At 36.9% G+C, this 19,511-nt stretch overlaps 1 protein-coding gene across 4 annotated transcripts in view; it reads right to left on the reverse strand.

Moving 5' to 3' along the window:
- The window catches only part of EPHA6 (EPH receptor A6), a 449,435-nt gene that overhangs the window by 213,764 nt on the left and 216,160 nt on the right, over positions 1–19,511 (reverse strand). For all 4 annotated transcript variants that reach the window (XM_017832764.1, XM_017832762.1, XM_017832763.1 and 1 more), the window contains exons 4-5: positions 13,279–13,434; positions 5,033–5,368 (exon numbers count right to left, since the gene is read on the reverse strand). In XM_017832764.1, the coding sequence (XP_017688253.1) occupies positions 5,033–5,368; positions 13,279–13,434 (492 nt within the window). The remainder of the gene's footprint in view (positions 1–5,032; positions 5,369–13,278; positions 13,435–19,511) is intronic.

Here is a 19,511-nt window from a genome sequence, read left to right on the forward strand (position 1 = left end):
AAGGAAAGTTGACTTTTGGTCAGGGTGAAAGTGAGATGGGGAAGAAAAGGAAAGTTGACTTTTGATTAGGGTGAAAGTGAGATGGGGAAAAAAAGGAAAGTTGACTTTTGGTTAGGGTGAAAGCGAGATGCTGCTATGGGAAGCAACTTAGGATGAGTAAACAGGCAATTCCCCTGTCACTTAAATGAGGATCCTGAAACTATCCTGTCATCAATCAGAAGGATTAATCCTGATAAACTGTCCTGGTGGTGCAACCAAGAGTCAGAATGACAGTCAGATGAACCTCTTAACCACTTCTCCCATCTGCGTTGTGATTATAATGCTATATGCTGTTAAGTCATGGTGATATGGTCACGTTTATTCCTGGAAGAGATATTGAAACCCTGCCATGAATTCCTCTGTTCACACAGCTCTAAGAGAGTGACAAATGGTTGCTCTTTCTAGAGACCATCTGCGCTGGACTACAAATATGTCTGAGGAGCCACCTGCACCAGGAATAACTTATTTGGGAAAAGGGATTAGATGAAAGGCAATCCCTTTCAAACTGGCAAGATTTTACCATCGGATTAGGAAACATCACCTTGGATGAATCTGCCAATGGCTCATGTAAAATAAGATGTATTAGACAAAGGAATCCTGAAAGAATTGCAGTTTCACAATCTGCCTGAAAATCTCTGTTGCCAGCACTAGACAGACAGAAAAAATGAGCCAGGGCTTTAATATAGTGACAGGGTGTGTGCCCACAGATTGTGCTCTCTTGTGCCTCAGATTTTGTCAACTGGTAGCAGGTCTTTGGTGTCACAGAGACCAGAGTCACCCACAAACTGCAGAACTGAGAAAGAAGAGCTTTCCAGGATGCAAAGGCAGAAGGAGTATTTCTATAGTGTACTCTTTTCCTCCCTGTTCTCAAGGAATAGAACATGTGAGTGCACGTTGAGTAAATGTGAATATGGACTGTTATTTGGAAATAGGAACTACTTTTTAAGTTCTGTTTGCTTAATTATTCATTATTTACTACTTTAATTATGTATGAAAAAACTCAAGTACCTCTGAATTTTCTTTAGGCAATGCAGACTCTATGGCATGCTCAGAAAGTTATATAGTGAGGTGTCTCTTCCTTCCATTAGTCATAAGAGAAACATAAATTACAATTCAGCATGTAATTCTCTGCTTCTTCACACAATGATTTAAAGTCCATTGAGTACAATTACTTTGTACTCAGCATATTTACTGCTGCATAAAACTTTCTCTCTCCCATAAAGAAAAGGGATCCAGGCACTTCTCTGAACAACAGTATGTGAAACATTTTTTTGACGAGGCTTTTTGTGAAAACATGTTTTATCTTTCAGTTGTTTACAAACTACTTTAGCAGTGATTTGGGAAAGCGTTTAATATGTGCTAATGTTCTTCCTTGAACAAGAACTTTGCTTAAGTGCTTTTCTGAGAAGGATCTCTTGTATACTTATCTGTCCATTTATCTGTGTTTAAAGTAGGGATTATTTTGGTATCTCAAATCATTTTGAAAAAAAGCCACACTTCCCTCATCTCCCCATCTACACTCCCTAACCCCTACACCATCCTTGCTTGCTGAACAGGACACAACATATGCTGTGATTGTAAAGATTGAAATATATTCTTTCTTTACTGACTAGTCAGCAGACAGGCCAAGTGGTCAGTTAGTTGGGGTCTCTAGTCCAAAAAGGAAGCTTCACGATTCTTTTCAACTTGCAGACCCAACCAACACCTTGGTGACTCCAAGTGATCAGTTTTCACAATTCTGTTAACTCTTTTTCACTGTTAACAAACCCATGTTGGCTTCTGGGTTCACAGTTCTTTCTGGTGCCTGACAGATAATGTGACCACAGAAATTCTGTTTCCTTACGAAGCCAAGGGGAAAAATCCAAAATCACAGATATCCAATTTGTGAGTACTTGTATAAAATTAAAGAAAAAAGTCATGAGTATTGCCAAGTTCATTTTACCTGACTTACATTATTATGAGTAATTTTTTTCAGTATTTGATCAGGTCTGATAATGCTTTATTCACCAAATTGCAGAGGGGTTTGAGCTGCAGTTTGCACAGCCTTTTTTAAGTGTTACTTTCCTTTAGTCTGCTTCTTGTCACTGTTAAAGCTGAGCAGTGTATTTAATTTTGTTGATACTTGTGATTGCATGAAGAGGCAGTTAAGATTTTAATATTAGTTGTGGTAGAACTCTGTGCATAAAGATGAGCTTTAATCACTTTTGAATTAGTTCACTTCTCCTGTCAGGATATATTCTTCCCTCTTTGATGCTCTCAGACTACTCTATTCACTTATGTGACAGGATACAATTCCTCACTTTCTATGGATGTCCACAGTACTCTTCACTGAGTTATTTATTCAGCTAAGTGCTGAATCCAATAAGAGAGAAACCCCCCTGAAGAACAAGCTAATAATTTTGCATGTTTAAAGAAGAACCTGCTAATTTCACATAAACTGTCAAAAAGAAAAGGCCACTAGAGGGAAGTAAATCCAATATGCTCAAAGAAAATAAAATGCTAGGTCTTCAGCCACTGTAAATTACTGCAGCTAACAGAACGGTCTGGATTTACAACAGCTGCAGATATGGTTCTATATTCTTAATAAAGATATGACAGTGGAAGAAAATAATTTATATATTTATTAGGAGGTTTAGGACTTCATGCAAAGCATATACCAAAAACATTAAAAGTGTATGTATGAAAAGATTACCTATAAAAAGGTAGTTGAACATGGCATAAATATGTTGTGTAGGAATGATTAAATATAGATCTAGATATTAGACACATCAAAAGTAAAAAAAAAAAAAATTTTAAACCAATTCTAGTGATCCAGTCCTTGTACAAATTTATACATTTTTGATTTGTTGTCATGTGATATGCTTAATCTTGGATCTTTGCTTTCTATGAATGTATGCACAAACCTGCAGCACTGTGCAATAAGTACTATCCATTTCAGTATAATTAAGATTATAAGGGAAGATTGTAACAGTGAGTTTGTAAGAAAAATCTCTGCAATGTTCTGAAGCTGTAATTCTACAGGTTACATTTCTGAGGTGAGATACCGCAGCTTTCTCCATATCACTTCTTATTTATGACTAAAAGTAACTCACAAAAAATGTTGATTAATTTCCATCAACAAAAACTCCATTAACTTTCTTCCACCCTTCCTCCAACATTACATTTTTTTCTTTTACCTCTAAATATATAGTTACCGTGCTTATGGTTTTATACAACTGAACAGCTGGTAATCCTACAAAAATGCTTTTATCTTTATAACTAGCAGGATGACTCCTCCTATGCTGTCTTTTTATATCCAAATAAACTGACAAAGAATTCTGAAAATCTGGTCTTAAATTCTCTGAAGCCCTTCCATAGCAATTTTAGTAATGTAAGAATTATTATAGGGAATACAAGCACTCTATACTCCAGAGTTTATTGCCAGTGTGTCACAAATTATCAGAACATTTTCCCTGTTTTGAGTAAACTGCAGTGAAAATCTCTGTCCTTAAAGCAGGGACAGACAACAGCAAAAGATACTATTTTTTAAAAGGCCACCAGTTAAATGCTCATCTCGAGTTGTGTTCACACAGCTGTTACCCAGCTTAAAAATAAACCATATCTCTGGTGACCTCCACCTGTGCATGCTCGGTGACTTGCATTTAATGCCATTTAGCAAAATATCCAAAAGTAAGTACACTTAGGGGTACTTTCTAACACCATTTTTCCTTTACTGAGAAAGGAAAAGGGATACGAAGGTGATACACAGCTTAAGTGCTTAAGGAAATTCTCACTGCAAGGCCTATATATCATTAGGCATCTTAAATGATTAGCTCTGCTGTTACCATCATCACCTGAACGGTGAGTAGTTTTTGTGCTTTTTCTAATCCATTTTCGTGAATATTATTCATATTAACACCATTGTCACCATCATCATCATGATCACAGCAAGCTGTTAATTTTTTGTATGCCCAAAGCAAACAAGTCATTACCTACTCATCAACAAAACTACTCGTCCCAGATACACAGGTAAGCAGATTTTTGCTAGGCTGATAAGTGAAAAAACCTCGAGCCTTCCTACAAGTGGAACAAACAGGATCATCCGGAACATTAGCACTTTTACTAAATAGAATCATACTATCACGTGTTTTTTGCTCAAAGCAGTAGTTTTGCCAGTTCAGTTCCTGCTCTACATTAAACACGTCAGCTGCAGTTGCAATGTCACTGCACAGTAGGTGAAAAACATTTCTGGAACAAATGTCAGCAAGGGATAATTTTGAAACAACCTTCTTGTGTACAGTGACAAAAGCCAGAAGAGGACACTGCTTTATAGTTTACATTGTTGGTAACCTGTGATGCCGTTTCCTGGCACAGTAAGCACTTCTAAAGACAGAACAAGAAAAAGTTGCGGAAATAAACAAAAACAGAGCTCTTCTAGTTTGTCATGTTTCTGGTGAAGATTCACCTTGGACATGAATTCAAACTCAAATAGGGGGAAGAAAAAGCTCAAAACAATAATGCAAAGTTTAAAATTAAAGGATCAAAGAAAATCTAGTAGGAAATGGCTCATACAGATGTTGAAATACCTTTACAGCGAGAAATGTTGTATTAGTACTGTGAAACAGATACTAAAGGTAGTGAGTTCACTTCCACTTTTCCTTTGAATTGTGCAATTGTAATGGATAACCTCTGGTGTTTTACTCTTGCAAAACTGAAATCTCAAAAGCACCAGACTCCAGTTCTGATGAACCACTGATAGATACAGTTACTCTCAGGTAGCTAAATATTGTACTTAAACAGAAAGCTGTGGTTTTGTGTCCTGTGTAATGGGGTCAAGGGCCAACTGCCAAAAGCATTTAATGCCCTCATCAGCAGGGGCTGAAAGTCCTCACAGAAAGCACTTAAAAACATTTAGCAACCTGCAAAACATCCTAACTTGCTGAGCCAGACTTCTAAGAAACAAAAGCATCTCCATAGGTGTCAGGGGCACAGGAACAGACATGCTGGGACTTACCATCTTGGTCTGTGGTCACCGTGATGGCTGTGAACTGCTTGGGAGAGAAGCTCAGCTCCGAGACCCCGTTGGTGGCTTCGATTTCGAAGGTGTAGTTCACGTGCGACACGAAGTCGAGCACCGTCACCGAGGAGTTGATGAGCCCCGTGTGCCTGGGGATGAAGCGGATGCCTCCCCCACAGATCTCACACTGGCTGGCGTCCGAGCCACATTTCTTACAGATGACACTGTAAGTGAGATCCTTTCTCCCTCCAGTGTCGCTCGGAGGGCTCCACTCCAACATCAGAGCTGTTTCGTTAATGTTAAAAACCACATTCCTCGGAGCAGAAGGTGGTCCTGCAGAGGAGGGGAAAACTTGTTAGGCCTCTTTGGAGAAAAAAGTTAAACAAACAAAAAAAAAATTTCAGGCAATTATTTGCAAATAAAAGACATAAGAGTTATGATTCTATAACAAATTCAAAGTAAAAAATAAGAGTTATCTGAATATAATCCTTGAAAATTAAGCAGACATAATAAATAGGTGAGATCACAAAAAGCTGAATAATCTAAGTAAATTAGAATTAATTCAGAGATCATTTAAGGCAATGCAAAAATGAATTGGGAATGTGAAAACTACACTTGATAACACAAATTTGCACTAAATATCTCTTGATGATGTGGTATACTGGACTAGAGCTTTAATCACAAAATTTATATCCTTATTTTATATCTAGTAATGTAGGCTTTTCTGAGACTTAAAATATTTGATGCTTTATAAGAGGCAAATTAAATAATAAATAAATAACTGCTTTGGAATAACTACAAGAGGTAAAACTGTTTGTATTAGTTCTGCAGTGCCAGATTTCTTTTTTACCCTTCACTGCTTATCCCCAGGGATTTCTTTGCTGCTGTTCATTAACAAGAGTTAGGTGGCAACAGGCCAAGACTATTAGGCACAAGAGACAGTTTACAAGTTTTTTTTCCTTCCCACCTGGTACCTCGTCAGCACCAGTATAACAGTGAAGACATCAACCTTGCAAGTTAAAGGTCTAAAAGCTTGACCAAAAAGCAGGAGAAAAAGTAATTTTTGAAGACTGTGGGAAGAAATACAAAGCTAGTTGCAGCAGGCAGAGTACAGGAGATCTCTCATCTAACAAGCAGGTGGTAAAGCTGCCTGTGTACTGTCAGATGAACCACAAGTGACCCATTTCCCATGGATTCCACAACAGTCCAGGGATGTCCAACAAATTTTAAGCTGTTTGCTAACTTACTGTGTAGGATCACATAAAAAATACCTGGGGCTTTACATATTTAAATAGTGATTGTACCCCTGCACTCGGCACTGGTGAGGCCACACCTCAAGTGCTGTGTCCAGTTCTGGCCCCTCACTCCAGGAAAGACATTGATGTGCTGGAGCATGTCCAGAGAACGGCAATGGAGCTAAGGAAGGGTCTGGAGCACAAGGCTGATGAGGAGAGGCTGAGTGAGCTGGGGGTGTTTATCCTGCAGAAGAGGAGGCTTGGGGGTGATCTTATTGCCCTCTACAACTCCCTGAAAGGAGGTTGCAGGCAGGTGGGGTTTGGCCTCTTCTCCCAGGTAACAAGTGACAGGATGAGAGGAAATGACCTCAAGCTGTGCCAAGAGAGGTTTGGGTTGGACACCAGGAAGAATTTCTTCACAGAGAGATAATCCCAAATGTACCCATAAAAATTATGTAAGAAACACAGATTTGGAAAAACGCAAGGCCTTATACTCTAGATTTTGATATGTGTGAAAGGACTGTGGAAAACTCAGCTGCTGACCTCTGGGTTTTTTGAGCTGAATGAGTTGAATAAACATATATTCCCAGCTCTCAACAAAAATCACAGGGCACATGCATTGCTTGGCTTATCAGAGCTTTGAAAAGTTTCAGCTTTCTTTGCAGTTTTTGATCATTTATTCCAACAGGACTTAAACATAAAGTTTTGATTGAGACACTGGTCAAACTTTGAGTGAGCTCTTCATTACTTCAGGGTCTCTTAAGCAGACTGAAAGAGTACAAGAAACATTTGCAAATGACATCAGCTAATTCTTACGCAAGTGAATTCCACTCAACAAATTGAGTGGCACAGTAAAGATGAGAGAGTCAGACGATTAAAATATAATATGCTTTCTAAACAAACAAACCAAAAATATTAATCAACACTTTTGTAAATTCCAGCTCTACAGCTTGTAGCATGAAGACAAGACCTTGTGCCTAAAAGATGGTCAAACCTTTGCTTTAGGGAGGAAAACAAAAATATCAATGCTCCTCCTTTATTTTTCCTTCCTGGTCTTTGTGACCTTGTGATAAGTGTAAACTGAAGCATTTGAAATACTTTAATAGGTAAGTACTTGTAAATGCAACTTGTTAAGAAAGGCTCATTATATTGATACTTCATTATCTAGTGGTGTGGAAAACAGAGGTAAGAGATAGCCTTGAAAAGACTGCTGTGGTTCAAAAGCTCCTACAAGCTTAGAGTGTCTCAGATTCAGAAATCACTAAACGCCTATAAAACCACTGTGAGGTTAATGGTTCTGGCTACTCTGGAAAAGAGTCCTGAGACTGGAACAAGCTAAAACCAGCACAGATGACTTCAGCTTCAGTTCTTATTATTTGTGTTCAGATGACTAATTATTCAGAATAATTATGTTTCCTCTAAAGCCATGCTGTGAGAATTAAATAATGACTGGTCTTAACAAATTCCCACTGTTAAAACCAATGAGGAGTTTTAGGAATATGGAGGATGAACCTTAATCATGCTTACAAATCTGCATAACTTTGAGTGGATCAGTAATCCCCTTGAAATAATTGGTAATACTCAAGCACTTAAAACTAGGCATGTGTGTAATTGCTTGAAGGATTGGAGTCAAGGTTTTAAAACAAGCTTAGATTTAATCTTACATACTATAGATACATAACTTATATCTTATATAACTATAGATATTATGACAATGGGTCATCACAGCTCAGTGGGGTTTTTTTATATTATTTCATCAATTTCGGCACGCCAAAACATGAGTTAATGTGAATCTGGGCAACAGCCAAGTTTTGTCTGTCTTTTTGAATTTTCATTTCCTATCAGATTTTTGCTGCACTATATGTACATGACATCTGTAGATGGACCAATACAGTAAATAAAATATATTTAAAAAAAAAAATTATTTGTACTAGAGAGTGAAAGTTTTTAGAGTCATGACTTCGGACTTAATCCTCAACTGTAAGAGAAAACACATACTATTGTACATTCACATTTCAGTGAAAAGGAAAGCCACCATCAATTATGTTAGAGGTGTCTGAAAGTATGTGACTGTCTGCTTGCAAAAAAGCAGACAGTCACAGAAAAAAGCCTCAAACACACTTCCTACTCAAGGCCCCTCATGCCAATTTGCATGACGATTAAATAGCTTTTTAATTGCTGTTAAATTATGCCAGTTAAACTGTGATTTCATGCAAATATTAAGCTGTAATGACATGTAGTGAATCATTTACTAAGATTTAGAACTTGGAACAAAGAGAGACAATTCATTCTAATCCTCAGATTCAACTAAATTATGTGTCACTGGGCTTTTATGAATGTGGCCTGATTGCTTTGTTATCATTTATAAATTATACAAAGATTATTTGACACATTGGAAAAACCTGGCAGCAATAACACTTCTGCAGACATCTGTGTGCAAAGCACTCAGGGATTTCCTCATATTGATTTTTAAGGAAAACAAGTATATTGGTGAAAACAAGGGAGCCTTTTCTCACAGCAGAATTCACGACTCTGGATTTTATGCAAAAGAATAAAATACAGTTCAGATGGATAAGCATTAAAAAAACATGCAGCTCGTCTGCTAAAATGGAACTCAGCCAGAGTGTGAGCAATGTCTTTTGCTTCATTTACAAATTACAATGTAAGAAGTATTTCTACACTCTCTGTGGAGGAGACCGACATCAATGTCTTAGGGAGAACCAGGCCTGCTCTGAAAGCAACAGGGCAGAGTTTATTCTCTTCCTCTGCGAAGCCAAAGTGAATTTTGCTGGTTTTGGAATGAAAGAGGAGCAAACCCAACTCTGCAGAACTCTAGTGAGGGCAATGCATTATTTTATACACTAATGAGTGATGAGTGTCCGGAAAATACCTGTTGCATTTCAAGTGAAAACTGTCCAAAAATCAAGCATTGCCTTAGAATATACTTGGAATCAGCACCTGGCTGTGCCCCTTGAGTTCATAATTGCTTTCTGACATACGTATATACATGTGGTATAAATAAGTTGTGTCACTTGATGTAGAACTACATTTTTCCTTTTCCAGAATCACTCATACTTTTCCTGTGAGACTAGCAGGAAAAGGAAGCCAGTGACTACAAAACAACACTCCAAGTCTGAGTATAATGATGGATTGCAAATAAATGTATAAACATATATATAATATCTATATATATAACAGTAGAAGTAGTAGAGTCAAAGACTTCTAGTATGTTGCTTGATTTTGCTGCTGAAATACCATGTTGACTCTTAAAAGTAGAGGATACAGTTCGTGGCAGAGGTTATTGAACAGAGCACAAGTTTGTTGGGTTCAAGTTGTTTAAGCATAACATGAAAAGAGATGCATTCAGACTCAGACAACCAATATAAGCCTGCCTGACCTTGAAAAGAAAAGATGGATCAATTAATCCAATTACTTTATGGTGGGAAATGTTAGACTTTACGTACAGAGTAATCAGACAGGGGATTAGATATGATGCTATTTGTTGCTCACTGTGTATGCAGAGAGATCACTGATAGAGTACTTGCATATGGCAAAGAAATACAATAAGAAGAAAGAGTAGCAGCAAGAGATTGATAAAGAAATGTCAATCAAATGAAAAGAGCCTCAGAGAAAGGGATTAACAATATATTCTAATGTAATTTTCATTTCTCTTATTGAAAATAGATTTGTATTACTGTTTTTTGCAAAGTGCACACTCTTCTTTCACAAAATGCAGTTACAGGAAGTAAAAATGGGAACTGTACAATTTTGGAAAAGCAGACACTATGCACTTTCACAGAATTAATCCAAGTGGGTTTGAAGCTCATCTTGTAAAAAGTGGATGCTGAAAGCTAAACTCTTAACTTCATAGTCTCTGAAATCAAGGTTTAGGGTTTTTTTTGTTTTGTTTTTTTTTTGTTTGTGTTTTTTGTTTGTTTGTTTGTTTGTTTTCCCATAATGCTGCATATGCAAGTTTCCCAGTACTGAGGAAAAGTTCTGGAGTAGGGAATAGTGCCCAACCCTATACTGGAATGAAAAGAGAAAGAGAACAAAGTATCTACCTATCTTAGGCATATTGCTTTGCAGGACATGGGGAAGCAAATAAAATAGGTATCAATAGAGTCAGTCAAAATGTTTGAATATAAAGACATTTGTGAGTGGAATCGACTATTCAGTCTGTGTTTAATTTAAAAATAACTCTAATTTTAAAACTCCCAAGAAAAATATCTATTTCTTATGCCACATCTCATATGTGAAGATACCAATTTGAAAACGAATACCAAAAATGCAGATCTGCCCCAAAAGGGGGTATGCAGAAAGGGTCTTTTCTTACTGCACAGCCTTTTCTCTTTATGTAGTCAAATATCTTCATTTTTTTTCTAACTTTCAACTCCTTTTATTACAGTGAAGCATGGCAGTTTGGAAGGAACATCGTAAATTCCACTCATACCTGTACCTTTGTTTATTAAATTTAGATTAGCCGCATCTGCACAGATCCACCAAAAGCAGTGAGGTTGTGTTTATGACAGAAACATAATTTTAATAACTGAGAGCATAATTTGAAAGCAGTGGGGCTAAAGCTGTCACTTAGGGAATAATTTGGCCTGCAGACTCTTCATTACTGATGATGAGCAAGAAGACAAGAACACAGTCTGCCAGTGTCATTTGCTCAGCTGACAATTAGTGAAATAATCACCATTGTAGGTATAAGACAAACACATCTGCTGTGACAGTCAGTGGAGAACTGACACCTTGGAGTCTGGGCTGAGTGGGAGACAATGCCTGGTGGCACTGAAGCAAGAGCAAGGCAGAAATTAGTGTGGTTCACTGTCTCCTTTATTTCTTCTATCTCCCAAGCTGAGGTGAGATGGGGCACTGCTCAACCTCTGCTGTGGTTCATCTCTGTCTACACACTCTCAGCTGCTTTGGCTGATATTTGAAGAGGGCTGGCAGCAAGTCTTCCCTGAGAGTTTCCAGCCAAAACATCTCTCTGACTCAACTTTTGTTGAGAAAGCACCAGGGTGTTGTAGAACCTGCCCCCTGATGCCACAGGGCTCTCGTGCTCCTCCCGACCTTATCAATACTGGTGGGTATCAGAGCTTAAAATTGTGCTCTGAAAGATAATTATGGAATCCTAATACTATATATGAGTAATTTTTTCAAAGCACTGTCTTTCAGAGATGAAAAACCAATGACTTATAAATAATATGGAACCTCATCTGCATAATGGCTGAGTGAAACTGTCTTTCTAAGCATGAGACTGTCAAGAATGCCTGGGATGTGTTAGTTCTGTAAGTAAGTTTTTAATGGCCTGTTCTTGAGGCATTGATTTGAGTGGGATTATTTGTAATCACCATTTTTCCTGGGGTAAGTCTGGAAAACATTGTTTATTCCCTCACATATTTTATGCAAAATTGTAGGCCTGTGTTCCTTGTTCCAGACTGAACTGAGAGCAGGTTCTGTGAAGGTGATTGGGGTGTCTGTCTGAGCCCTAAATCCCTTAGGTGGAGTGTGGGATTTACCTTTCCCCTCTAAAAACCCTACTGTTGGATAAGACAATTTTCTGCTTAGTGCCTTCAATCTGAGAAATGCAATTTTAATGACCATCCCCCCATTTAGTGGCTGGACAATGTCTTGGTCTGTGTAATGACCTCAGGATTGCAGAATGCCTCTGACTTTGTACATCAGATCCAAATTACCTGGTATATTCCCAACTTGCCCAGTACAGTGTCCTTTGGAAAGACTATCCTGAGCACAGGGAGTAGTACAATTCTGTCAGCTCAGTTATTTTTTCACTCAGTGTAAACGTAGCAAAGTTATGGCTACACACTGATGGTTCTTGCAACAGCACTTTTTTTTTGTGGTTTTACATCTTAAACTTTTTGTACTTAAAATTCTGTTGAAATACTTCATTCATTTAACATGTTATTTTTTTTTTTTTAGAATTTTCTTAACCGTGGCACAAAATGTACTGAGATCAAATCATCCACTGAAAGAGCTGGCAAAGTGCTATACAGAAAATGGGGTATCTTAGGGAATTTTGCAGTCTTAAAATTCCTTTGCTAAACAGGCAATTTTAATTGCCTATTATGTGTAAATATAGTATTTCACCCACAGATTTTTAAATGCTGCTGTTTGTTCTCAGTTTTGAGATTAAACAGATATAGTTGCTAACAACCAATAAATGAATGCCAGTGAGTAATGAACCATGAATGGAAACCTATGAGAAATATTTTATTAAGTAAAAAGAAAACTTATGCTTTTTGTTTCTAGATGTAAGAACACTGATCAAAGTAATAAAAATCTCTTCTCAGGATTTCTGCCCATAGATTGCTAGGCAGCAGTTTTATCTTGATGACAGTTTTATGACAGGTTAGTCAAGAAACACAAAATTATGTATTTTAATATTTATCAAAAATTTTCATTATCAGAGTTGCATAAGAAGATTAGAAAAAGATGATATGCAATAGTTTTAATTATATACCTTCTGATTAGATACATCTTTTTCCTTTTAAAAAAAAAATCTTCTTGTCTTTTCTAGAAAGTTTAGTTTTTACTCAATTGTGTTGAATAAAATATCAATATTGTTCTTATACTCTTCATTTAAATCTGAGACAGCAGAGCATGTCATAGCAGTTTTTTTCTTTACATGACTCCAGTTTTTTGAAAGCTTTTGTACTAGCATATTTTCAAGCATTTAAAATACCTATTGGTAGTTAAAACACCACATTATTATCTATATGACAGCAATTACCCTCCTTGTTTTATATCTCAGAGTTACCAGTAAAAAAGTCATCAAACTAGGAAACGTGGCTATTTTAAAGGTTCTCTAGACTAAACAGAAAAATGTTGTTTGAATTTTGGTTAAAAAAAAATAAAATATCTTTTGGTTAACTTGAATGGAATTCTTCACAAAATGTACAAACTTCTTGTTTTTTTTAAAAAAAAATGAAATAAATGAGGCAATGGGAGAAGAGAATTGCAGACACTGGTACTGATCAGACTTACTGGTACATGCCATGGTTGGTGGGTCCTTTTCAGCTCTGAAATAACCTTTTTCACACTGACAGACAGAAGTTGCTTCTACATGGGTCAAACTATGTGGAGGACATTTGGAACACTTCACATTTCCAGCAAAAGCCTTATAGAATCCAGGTCTGCAAGCTGCAAAATAAGAAAATAAATTTCATTAATAGAAGCAAGTTTTGGTCATTAGTAAAATATGCTCCATGCAATTATAAAGCTCCTTCCTTCCTTGCCAATTTCCATATATATGTTATTTTGTTCATACAATTCTTCATGGTTTTTATTTTGGTGTTGATTTAAAAAATTAAATCTGTTCTTGGTATATAATGGGGAATCATTAAAAGAGACTGCTTCACAACTTACAGACAGTCCTCACTGTTGCTTGAAATTGTACCCAGACAACTTCACTAATATCACTTAACAAAAAAGCATTACCTATGTTTTATGTAGGTTCCATGTGGTAACAAGGAAGAGTGAGATAACTTCTTATCTGACAGAACTATTTATATGCCTTCCTTATTCAAGTAATAGACACTTGCAACACTTTGTATATTTACCCTCACAACACCTTGAGGGGACAAGGATGACACCCCTACATAGGGAGAGCAGAACCTCATGTCCCTTCTTTGCTGGCCTTTAAAACAGAAATGAGTCATTCAAATAAATCTTATCACAAGCCTGCCAGGTGTGCCTTTTGAAATATTGTTTTAAAACCATCCTCAGACTTCATCACACACATTTAAACAGAGATTTCATTCTTTCTCCTGCCAGCTCCCACATCTACACATTGCCAGCATGTATTGCAGTTACTGTCTTGTGGCTTTCCGATGTGAGAACAGAACAAATGAAAGAGCAACTCCAACATGTACAGATTGCACAGACTCCTATTTCTTCTGACTCCTCCAGCAGTACAATGGAAACCATTGCTGTATATACAATTCCAAAGATCCATATGGCTTTTTCTCAGTTTAACATATTCAAGGCTATTTTCTTTACATCTCTAGAGGAACGAGGCAGTATTTCCTTCTTTTGTAATAAGACACAGAAAAAAATTAAAATTAGTTGTTTTTAATAAGTGCCCCAAAATATGCATTTGATGGATGCAGTGTCAGTTCATATTAATGGAGTAGTTAAAAAATATTAACTCAGATTACATATACACTGATTAGTTTTTCTTCCGATTCCAAAGGCCTCTCTTTAACAAAAGCAGTTTCCCTTGTAGCTGAATGAGGTGAGATGACACTGAAGAAGATAGCTCTTGATTTCCTCTCAGAACCCAAGAGCCAATTTTTGAAATGCCATTTTAAGAGCTTAATTTTGACCCAACAATTTCAGCAGTTCTCCCAGTGTGTTGTTCTGACTTTGCTGAATAGAAATTAGGGAGGAATCCTGCCCTGCTGTCACTGACTTAAAAAAAAAAGAAAAAAAAAAGGAAGTATTTCTGGTTTTAAAGATAAGCGGGGTGAGAACGGCAGGGATTTTCCCCTTGAAAGTAGGCTACTGGTCTGATACAACTGTGATTATAGTGAGTGGTAATTTTCCACTGATTGGAAAGACAGCAGGTTTGGTGCATGGAAGGAGGTAGCACTGCAGACGCAGGCTGTAGGCACTGATTCCTCTTCAGTTTTGGTGGAAGAAAGGAAGAGAGGAGGTAAAGCAGAAAAAAAGGAATAATGTTAGGCTTGTTCTTGCTCCCTTCCTGTTTTCTCATACCCAAATCTGCCCTGGTGAATATTAAATTCTTGCTCTTAATAACTACCTTTCAGACATGATATACAATACAAAGAAGTTTGTGACTAAAGAGTTGGCAATTCCAGGCTACAGTTGTAGTCAAAGCAAAATGAGTGCTCTTTAAAATCCTTATTACTTCTAAAATTCACATCATCCCATTCTGAAATCTTTCTTCCTTTCTGTCCCCCAAATGACATGTCACTTTGGATCAAAAGAAACAGCATTCTTTTTCAAGGGCAGTATTTTGTCTGTATTTCAAGCCATTCACTATTACAAAATAAAACTCGAGGATAAGACTCAATTCCAATTTAAAAAAGCAAATGTTTTATTCTGAAATGGTATTCTCTATTGTATTTAAAGCAATATGTTTTTGATAAGGTAAATCTCTTCAAAGAAAGAACATAGATACACATAGAGAAGGTGGGGGGGAAATAGTGGATTAAAAAATAGATAATTTTATTTCTTTTGAAGTCAACTCAAGTACACTTATGCTTTAAGCCAAGTATGTACTACAAATTCTGTGGCAGGGGGAGATATCAGAGAGGCTTTTCAACAGATGCTTTCAAAGCTATTGGCAACCCACTCCCCATTCAAAGGTAGAATCACACAATCAGGATTATTGGGTACCTGCAAATAAAAACCAGCCCTTCATAAAAAAGATACAATAAGACAAGATGAAAGCTCCCAAATGATCACAGCCTTGGGATAACTCACCTCTCTGGATAACTCAGTGAAAGAAAATAAACTGTTACTTGGTCAAAATCAATGAATATGCAGCACAATTCTGACATACAGCACTTCAGCTGCTGTGCGTACCTAAGCTTAGACTCTGATAACAATTATCCTGTTTCAGTGGCACAGTTAACCAAAATAATTGCTAAATTTACCATTTTCCATAGAAAATTTGCAGAGACCAGAGCTGCTACACAGGTTTTCAAAAACTCATTTAGCAAATGCCTTACCTGAAATACATGTCCCTCTGAAGAAAAGAAAAAGACTTTCTCTGTTCCCTCAGCCTTTATGTGTCTTTGTGGAACTTAAGGCTGTATAAAACCACTGTAAGCCAACTGTATCTTACAGCAATTCCAACCAGAACAGGAAAATTGCATAAAGAGTGGTACAAGCATTGTAATTTCTCATTTATTGGTGACATTTTGTACGTTTGTACACGTTCTGCTACGACATTGCATTACTGCACCTAAATCACTGTGTGTGACTGCAGGTTGCGATATCAAACCATACACAAGCGCTAGATGTATTCAACTTCAGAGTCCTAAAGTCACAATAAGGATTCAGATATGGCTCTATAAAGGGATTATCAACAGGTTTACTTACATACCTGATGTTAACCAAGTTCCTCTGACTTTGCCCACCTTCCTCGTATTTCCATTGTTTATTCTTCTGTGGCAGTTTCAGCAACACAAAGTTATTTAGTGCACAAACTGCCTCATGGGCAAAGGAAAAAGTCAAAACCTTTTAGTTATAAATCGGTTGCATTTCTGTATTTGAAGAAGGAAAAATAACCATCTTTTCCATGCAAGATTTTTTCCTGTGTAAATGTATTGCCAGTTAAAAGTTTGTTCCACGTGTTTTTGTGTGCAGAAAGTTTAGTTTTGCATGGGTTGATGGATCAGTATTTTCAAAGCATTTTTCGTAACACTTTCTTCACTCAGCAAATAGTTTTACATCTGTCATTTTCACAAATTCTTTGTGCATATCTTAATGTAAACTAAAATTTAAACTATGAAAAGCTATCATCTGAAAAAGTTTCTAATGATGACTACTCAGGTTTGTTTTTATCTGTGTTACTACCTTCCAAATCACTGCCAGGCATCTTATTTCCCCTAATGTTATCTAACAGAAGTGACTTTGTGAGCTACTAATTATAGGAACAGTATGAAATTTGACTTTTGTAAAGCCTGGGGGAAGATAATATATTGTCTTAATGGCTAAGTAATTAGCAGGGTATCTGAGTGAACAATTGGAAGACACTAAAGTTTTCTCCAATGACATACAAGAGATCATGCAGAGAAGCACTGATAATTTAATTGGCTTCATAAAAGATAACACGTCCATGAATGTGCTTTGCTGCAGCTTTGTCAGGATTCGACGATGAGGTTTTCAAACTGTAGAACTTTTGTAATGAATTTTCCTTATTTAAAGTTGAATATATGGCATTGAGTTTTGTTTGTTCATTTTCAAGGATCTTTCGAAGTGCCCAGTCCAGTAAATAAGTTGATTGCTACAAAATGCTGCCCCGACCTCTCTTGTAGAAGAGTCTTTACTGCTTGAGGCTGTTACAGCCATTAAGTTCTTCCCAAACCTTGGGGGTGTACAATGTAGAGACACAAAATCCAGAAAATGCAAATCATCTTCGTGGTCATAAACCTTGTTGTTTAAAAAAAAAAAGAAAAAAGTAGCATTTTCACTGCTCTGTGGGAGCATTTCATTGTGAAAGAAAGAAGCTGATTCCAGTTTTCAGCTGTTTCACATCCAAATTGACCACTACAGAGTCAGTTGAAGTGGAGGGAGTCCAAAGGAAATCCAGGAGCAATTTTAGGTGTGTCTGACACTGTTGGTCTGTGTGTGGGAAGACATTTCTCATGAAAATGGATTTTTTATAGCTTGCTGAGAACTCATCAATCAAATTAAAACAGAGAAGACTCTGTTGTCATTTACAATGAATGGCAACCATAAGTAGCTGTGGGAGAGGTGTTTTAATCCACCTGAATTGCATAATTTATTATGCTTTTCCACCTCATATATTCTTTGAAAATTGCTTATTGAATCTCACCAATGCACTATGAGACTGATATCTTTCATATTTGCTATATTCTGACAATATATAATGATTTTAATTTTAAAGTTCTCTCACCCCTCTGATATCTGATCAGTATATGGAAAGGACAATCTAATAAGGCCTGTTGTCTTCTACCACTGTGCAGAAACAAGGAACTATGATACTACTTTAACCAATTTATATTTGAGTAAAAGTGTCTAGAAAAGAACAAAGAAATATCTAGAAAAGAACAAGAGAACAGAATGTAACAAAATATAACAAAATACGCACATTGTATATTACAAAAGGCAGAATACAATCTCAAAGTCAAGATTAGGATATTACAGAATTAGGGCAATAAAGGTAAGAAAACAACCTTTTATTGTGAGTACTATCTGCATAAATAATCTCAGGTCTCTTCTTTCCCACATGATTCTTGTTTTATTCAGGTCATGAATAAGTGAATCAGGGGATTCACTTTGGGTCATGTTCAAACCAATAGTGAGACTACGCAGGATGAATTGCCAGAAACATGAGGCATCATGAAGAATCCCAGCCACCACAGATTAGACATAGTGTTAACAATGGTTTGTTGAAACCACAATAATAAAAGACATCCTGTATCAAGAAAGCAAGGCTCTTGCTTGACATAGTTCCTGCAGATGGTGAGGAGGGGACAAGTGACACCCCTAGGAAACAGTGACAGAATGATCCGACTTTTGGAGGACAATGGACTCATTTTCCTTTTCTGTTTGCTCTAAATTTGATGGGTTTTATTTCCGGGTGTTTTGATATGCACTTAAATGCAACTGTGTTTATATGCTCCAGTCAATCTCTTCTCTTACCAGTATCTCTGCTCTTTAATGTTCCTGTTCTTTGATTTGGAGAACAGATAGAAGCATTATTCATACCCTTGACTTTGGAGAGGAACAAGGGTGAGGAGATAAAAAGGGTAAGGTATAATGCTGCTTCTTCAAATATAACTACATAATGAAGATAGGTAAATGAAATTAAATGTTCTTCCTCTTTGTGTTAATTCCTTTTCCCCCCAAGTGACTTATTTTCTGTCTTCCCACATTTCAATATTCTATTGAGGTTGTTTATGAAAACAATTAGAAGAAATGACAATGGAGATAATTGGCATATATCAAATAGTATTTTCAGTTCACATATCTGCATTTTTTTGTATAAAACACTAGTTTCAATGCAATTATCGAGCAATTATTCAGGTCACACAGCATGTTTTTAAAGAATATGAGGTTTATCCAAAAAAATACATACACACAAGACAGACAGTCAATGATATTAATTTTACTGCTGCCTGTCACACTGGTTACAACTCAATAGCACATCAAAGACCTGGGTCTGTCCCACACAGCACAGATGAACACTGTTCTGCACTTCTAAAGGTGCTTTGTCAGCTGCTTCTCAACAGCTTTTAAATTGGCAACTAAAGGCTTCTGATAACAACAAAGGGAAACACCTTGTTTGCCACTGTGGTACTCAAATAGCTTTTGTGGTGTGAAAATATACATCTAATTAAAGTGTCCTTTTCCCATACAGAGCAATAATGGCCAGTCTTCCCAAAGCGAAGATTTGGGAAAGGTCATTAACCCTTCGAGCCCGCGCAGTGGATTTTTTAGGTGAGACACAGCGTGCGCTGAACTGAGCCCACCCTTTAATCCTGAGGTTCATCTGCCGGGGC

Source organism: Lepidothrix coronata, unplaced genomic scaffold (genome assembly GCF_001604755.1).
Source record: "Lepidothrix coronata isolate B3197 unplaced genomic scaffold, Lepidothrix_coronata-1.0 Scaffold205, whole genome shotgun sequence".
In the NCBI taxonomy this organism is placed as follows: domain Eukaryota; kingdom Metazoa; phylum Chordata; class Aves; order Passeriformes; family Pipridae; genus Lepidothrix; species Lepidothrix coronata.